At 37.9% G+C, this 6,963-nt stretch overlaps 1 protein-coding gene across 5 annotated transcripts in view; it reads left to right on the top strand.

The window, feature by feature from the left end:
• Nucleotides 1-6,963, top strand: part of SLC39A13 (solute carrier family 39 member 13) — a 55,328-nt gene that overhangs the window by 429 nt on the left and 47,936 nt on the right. For all 5 annotated transcript variants that reach the window (XM_068945700.1, XM_068945699.1, XM_068945673.1 and 2 more), the window contains exon 2: nt 133-209. In XM_068945700.1, coding sequence (XP_068801801.1) covers nt 133-209 — 77 coding nt within the window. The remainder of the gene's footprint in view (nt 1-132; nt 210-6,963) is intronic.

The following is a 6,963-nucleotide window of genomic DNA, read 5'->3' as shown; positions in this document are numbered from 1 at the left end:
CATAGTCTTTGGTTTCTACAGAAAATTAAAGCTATGCCAGTGCGACTTTCTTTACAAACTTGTTTATAAAGTGAAATAGTTCAGTGAAAGTCACTGAGTCCTCTTATTTGCTTTTTATGATTTCTTTTCTAGGTCCTGCAAGGAGAAAGCAAGTGGGCAACAAGTCCTATGTCATGGCCTCTACTTATCCCAGAAGAGTGCCTTTAACAGTGAGTAGAGAACAGAGCTGTAGAAGTGTATCTGAAAAGTCAGATACTGAAATTTCTCTTTCTTCTGCTCTTCTTCTTATGTGGTGTTTTCCCATCTCTTTATCCTCCTGTTTTGCTTGCATTTGGCTGCACTGAACATGTGCCTTTCTTACGAATGGTTCTGGCAGAGGCATGAGTGAGTGGGCCACAGTGCAGGATTGAGGGGCTGGGCCCTTGCAACAAGGGAAGAACTCTCTCACTCTGCAAAATGCTTTCTTGCTTTGCAGTTAGTTACTAATATTTTGGAAAAGTGAAGTTTCTTTGTCTGGGTTGTTCCCCTTCAATCTATGCCCATGTGCCACAGGTTCTGCTTTTGAAAGTAGCCTGCTCACCACTCACCTGGGTCTATGTCTGAGGGGGAATTTCAGCCACTGCAAACTTCCTCCCTCATACACTGGTAAAACCAGAGGCCACTCACAAGTTCCTCTCATTCCCCACCCTAAGGAACCCTACAAGCAAACCGTATTAGCAATGGGATAAGATTGAGAACATGATGGGAGATTAACTCTTGAAGCCCCAGACTGAATTTCATCAGCATTAGTTGATCCATATGCATTTCAGTCCTATTTTACTGATACCAAAAATCTTCACGTTAACCTAGAAATGAATAAACTGCTAAACAGTCCAGTTTTGTCTCTGAGGTAATTCTCAAGTCTCTCTTTCGATGCCAGCCTAGCAGATACCAGGTTTACCTGGCGGAACAGGAGAGAAGCAAAATAAAGTATTGATGATAAAAATCAATAAAAACAGAGCAGAAAGGAATGAACAGTAACATAAATAAATCTTAAAATGGATAATTGGATAATAGATGATAAAAGTCATTGTGGCAATTGTACGTATATTAAAAATGCTATTCTGAACAGAGAAGACATCTGACTCTTAATACACTGAAATCTACCTTAAACAGCTACTGGAAGGCATAAAAATGTAGTGTGTTCCAGAGAGGGTCTTTTATTAAAGTGTAACATAACTATATTTAATACACTGGAGGATATTTCAATGCTGTCTCTTAGCACAGGAAATTACCTAATAAGGATACATACTTTGCACCAGCTTTACTGTACTTAGGGACCAACATTAATGACCAGGAGTAATCATAAACATACCAAGGTTATCAACATAAATAATCAAATTGATTCTCTATGTAATGAATTAGAAGAAAATAAGACATCATAAAGCTTGAGGAACAGCAGGAAGTCCAGAAGTTGAATTAGTTTCCTAGGAAGGAGAGTATCTCCATAAATGGAAATGCTAATAGTTAAATAAAATGCTTGTTTACAGTACTGTATCTGTATAGGAACATTACTAGTAACAATCTTGCTAAAATTCAACCTAGATTTAACTGGGTTTTTATCCCCTGTTTGTCATCATAGAATTTTCTCACCCTTAAAAGAATGCCTACTTTTGGCCCAGGTCCTTGCAGTGCTTTATTTGATGACTTACACATAGAACAACAACATATGAAATTACCAAATTAGTAGAGAGGTGCTTATCAGATACAGCTTTAATACATTCTTGAACTACAGAATCTAAAAGAATAGTTTCACTGTTGTCTATCAAAATGCCCATCAAAAATATCTGAGTGCATATAAATAATTACCAGACTTTTTATATATGTCTTTTTTAGCCTATCTCAAGTCATTTTTATCACTTTTTTTTTCCCCTCTCTTTATAACTTATGTCTGAAATTCCAGGGTCTCTGTTAATAATCTCTGTTATTTACCCAATACCTAGCAGTTCACAAACCAATCCAGTTCCTATCCTGAGATGCTGTAAGGTTTTACTTTAAAAATAATATTTTTTTAAAAATGGAAAAAACTCAAACATGTTAATGAAGGAGAGTGTTTATGCAAATACATTCATCACTTACTGTAGTGAGATGCTTCCAGATTTGTTTGTTGTAATTCTAAATGCTTACCTTTATTCTAAAACATTTTGGTATGTCTTCAGTGCGGGGGCAGATTAGAGAGGCAGATATTGATTTAATTAATTACAACAGGCGGAATAAAGTTGCCTGGAAAATAGTATCAGTGATGCTGATTCAGGCAATAAGAAGGTCTGGCAAAAAGCATAAAGGTATTTACTGGTGATGAATGCTGGCAGAGCAAGTAGAGGAAGAAATAAATGAGATGCAGGGATGAGAACTATGTAGAGCCTTGAGGATGAGGACCAGTAGTCTGAACTTGATGCCAAAGCAGAATGGGAGCCAGCAGAAATTCTCGGAAGGGAAGGTGGCAGAAGAAGATGAGTTTAACAATATTGTTTGGAATAAACAGGAGGAAAAAGTAATTCGACCCAAGATACATGAATTTCTAAGCTATACTCTGTATGATGTTGGTGCTCCTCACAGAGTGTAATCTGACCTTTAAAAAGGCTTTTAAAGTAGGCTAGGGATCCTTTTCCATGATGGGAATTTGGGGGACTGGAGAAAAACCTGCTCAGCTGAAAGATTAAATTTCTGAAAACATTTAACTTTCATAGGACGAGAGGCAACAGCCACAAACTGAAACACAGGAAGTTCCATCTGAATATGAGGAAAAATTTCTTTACTGTGAGGGTAACTGAGTGCTGGAACAGGCTGCTTAGAGAGGTTGTGGAGTCTCCTTCCCTGGAGATATTCAAAAGCTGTCTGGACACAATCCTGGGTAATATGTTCTAGGCGATCCTGCTTGAGTAGAGAGGTTGGACTACATGATCTCCAGAGGTCCCTTCCAACCTCAACCATTCTGTGATTCTGTGATTTTAATCTGAGTTATTCTCCCCCTAAACATCACCTCACTGTGTGCCTCAGATACTTCTGAAGGCAGTTTTTCCCCTACCTCTACCCATTTATTCTTCAAACTATTTCTAACCACAAGCTACCAAAGCAAAAGGTTTTCAACTCACAGCCACATCACAAAGAGGTCCCTTTACCTCAAACCTTGTTTGGTGCTCACAAGGTACTTTTTCTCCCTACTGAAACCACATAAAACATCACTCATCCTGAAGCCTCTTAATCAGAAACAGGTGTTTACACAGACTCTGCTACTGAGTTTGCTTGTAACAGGAAGATCAGACCTCTAAACAAGAGATCCCCTTATATCTTGCATATTCTTCCCAGAACTGTTACTGTTGAACTTGTTTTACCCAGAGATCGCATGGCTTGTGGGTCTTACGTGTCATCCTTCAACCTTAACATCCACTCAGATGCCATGTGGGGTTTGCGCTCTTCTCTTAAGAGCCTATGGATCTCTCTCACTGTGGAATCTGTGGAGTCAGGGGCAGTCTTCTGCATTTAACTTTGTTACATATACGACTACTGAGTTGGAAGATATGAGTTGAAATATCTTTGTTGCATATTTCCATAGTGAGAGAGTAGGAACTAGAAAGGAGCTGCTGCAAGCTACCAGCTGATAAGAATTTATTACAAATTGTTCTCATGTGGAGCTTTACTTTGGGATCTTTAACAGTCTGAATGTAGTCTCCACTTTAATATATACTCCCCTTTTCCATGTGACAGGTTATCACTCACTGATGTTTCTTTGTGAGACCTACAGGTTTTTAACTGTGACTACACTTGAACAAAGACTTTTTCTGGATATATGGGATCCCCTCTTAAGGTTGATGCAGTTTGTAGCAGCTAAAAAGTGCTTTTGACAGTCCACTTTGTGTGGTTCCCAAGTTTTATGCAACTGCATCTGTACAAGAACTTTAACTAGTGGGAAATGTCATAAAAATGTCATTAAAATATCTCAGTCTTACCTAATTTTACTGTATTGGCAAAGATTTCAAGTGTAGACTGGACTAAATCTATATCAGAATGAAGATTCATATTTTCTTTGGAAGGAAGAGGAATAACTTGGGACAGTACTAATTCAGAAAGCTTCATGGATTTTTTAGGAACCACATTATCAAAACCAGTCTCTTGCAGTAATGAAAAACACTTCATTTATCATTTTATTACTAAGTTTTAAACTGTTTGTAGAGCAGAATTAAGCAAGGAAGAAAATCTCCGTTTGGGCAATTCATACTGCTTCAAGATCTGCTTGTATAACAGCTATATTTGATTATTTTGCTGTATTTGGGAAGAGTTGTTTTGGCTTTAAGGCATGTCCAAATAGCTGTATGATTTGGTGTCAGTTTTTAGTGGTCTTCTGCATTCTGCAGACAATGTAGAAGAATGCTCTTATGCCATCTACTCTTGAAATCTACATCCCAGTCAGTAGCGTCACTAAGATGCAAGCAGTAGTATCTAACAGCGCTTCACATAGTTGTACCTTGAACCTACAGTCTAGTCTCTCATTTCTATTTAAATTCATCTGTCAATTAACTTGAAGTTCTTCCCCAAAGTCAGATGCTTTAATAGTCAGAATTAAACTATAAGGATGAGGTGCATTTGAGATGATTTGATATGAAATAATATGAAATAATAAATAGTTTTCTCTCTTACTTGGATCTGTGGTGGGGATAGTAACTTCTCTTCAGATGCATTTCAGGCAGCTCAAACATGAACTACAAACTGCAGACTTTGTGTGTCCATGTATCTTAAGCTATGTCTACATTAACAAGCAATACAGCCCGATAAGAGCATATTTGTAAAGAGAAGCCTGTTGATGCTGAAGGCTCAGCAACCATCCTGCACTTTCTTTTTTGGGAGGAAGGGGGGGGTCACTTCAGGCTGGCTCCAGTCTGATCCCATGGACTAAATTCCCATTTGAAGTTGGAGTTCTGAAGTGCATCATCTGGTTCAGTTTCATCTGAAAATAATCCAATTGGTGCGCTCTAATACTACTCTGTGATGCAAGTTGCAGTAAGTAGGGAGGATCAAGAAATTAATTTTAAAAGTGCACTTATATTTTTAAACTAAACTGCTGATCTAAACCCACCCTTAGAAAGGAACCATTCTCAGGGTCCATAGTGGCCTCCGCAGGCTGTGTCAGAAATATTTCTGCTATCTGGAATTTGATTTGGGTGTTCTGGCAACAGTTCTTTCTTGAGAGGGCAACTGTATCTATTTGCTCTCCTAATGCAAATAATGCTTTTCACACATGCATTTTACTAGGATTATGGCGGTTAGTAATCTCCCAGAACTCAAAAGACAGTACTCATGAATAAGTTCTTTGGGTGATCTATGGGTGTTCAACTGGACTTCCTGTTCTTTACCACTGCTTTCACAAGGACTCTGTGTCTGGAATTTTGCATAAACAGAAGAACTAAAGCATTGGAAGTCAAGGCTCTTTGTACAATTTCACAGTATACATTTGGCTGAATAAGAGATGAAATATGCATGCAAGCCCCACGTTACAGCTTTAGAGGTGTGTATGACCTGTGTATGACAAACTCTGTAGCATATTGTCTATATTGATATTTTCTTACAAAAGTAGTTACTGGTAAGAAAAATTGTATTTGAGTTAGTTTACTTTAGCTTCCTTTGTAACCTTAAACAGTCTTAAAAAAATTAAGTTGGATGTGATTACATTATTTTGTCTCCATTTTTGCTTTCTTGCCTGAAGGTATTTCAGGTACCTTGATATCTGCAGTGGCTGCTGAAAATCTGACATAATTCACTAAGCTTGTGGTAGAAAATTGAAATAGTCTAGAGCTAAGCAGCTCCATCTTAAGCTGTTCAGTTTTTTAGAACCACCATTTGCTTACTGCTTTGGCAGATTTTACATCAGTCATGTAAAGACTTCAGGCCCATTGAAAGTAATTATCTTTTTTTTGTTGTTGTTGCAGTTGTTTTTGCTCAGTATTTTGGCTCTATATTTTCTATAAAGTTGTGCTGCTAATGATATATAGGTTGGTACTTTATTTCCACCTTTCCATTGCTCCCGTGGGTTCATATGTTGGTTCCTTTTAGCCTTGTAATTTTTTTTAAATGCAAACAATCTTCTGTACTACAGTTCAGTATTTATCTAAAACTTCTTGTTATGCCAGAAGTATTATATAATAATACATAAAACAAACAAGTACTAGGGAGGACCAATGTTGTGAAGGGTCTTAAAAGAACAAGAAACTTGTTTTTGATGTGGTAACCGACAGGAATTTGGTGGAGAAATACTAAAGAGAGCATTTGAACAACGATTTGATCCCCCCCTTAGGTTAGAAGAAGGAGAGAAAGGGAAACGATTGTCTGAAGCCACCAAGGCCAGTGAGAAGGAGACTGCCGTAGTTCAGGCCACTGATGGGTGATAGTTTTGACAATGAAAAGAAAGTGAAAAAAATTGATCGTATAGGTGTCCTGCAAAAGGAAACTGCGCATCCTAAAGCCGGCTTATGTTGATTGGTATGGTGTCAGAGACAACTTACACTGAGGATAACAAGAATAGTTATGCTAAAACAAGGAGGTAGAAGGGAAGGGAAAATGAGAAGTTTTCTTTGACCATGTTAAATTAGTGGTAGCAGTGAAACATTGTAGTGAAAGTTACAGAAGAATAAGCCAAGAGGTATTTATATATCTCTGAAGATGAATTATCTTCTCATTCTAGGAGACGAGACCTTCATAAATAAGACCCAGTTAACAGTGCAGAGAGCCCAAGATTTCATGACTAGGAAGATTTCATTCCAGTGCCAGATGTGTATGAGGGAGTGTAGAGGAACAGAATGCTTTGGATGTTAACTGTTTGTATATAGTTGAAAGAGAAAAAGGGAAAGAGGAACTTGGGGTATCTTAGTGTGTAGGACTGGATCAATTTGCAATAATTCCCAGAAGGAGTTAAACATTTTCTGGGGCTAC

Source organism: Struthio camelus, chromosome 5, assembly GCF_040807025.1.
Source record: "Struthio camelus isolate bStrCam1 chromosome 5, bStrCam1.hap1, whole genome shotgun sequence".
NCBI lineage: Eukaryota > Metazoa > Chordata > Aves > Struthioniformes > Struthionidae > Struthio > Struthio camelus.
The sequence above is the reverse complement of the archived record's forward strand: the minus strand, read 5'-3'. Positions and strand labels throughout refer to the sequence as shown.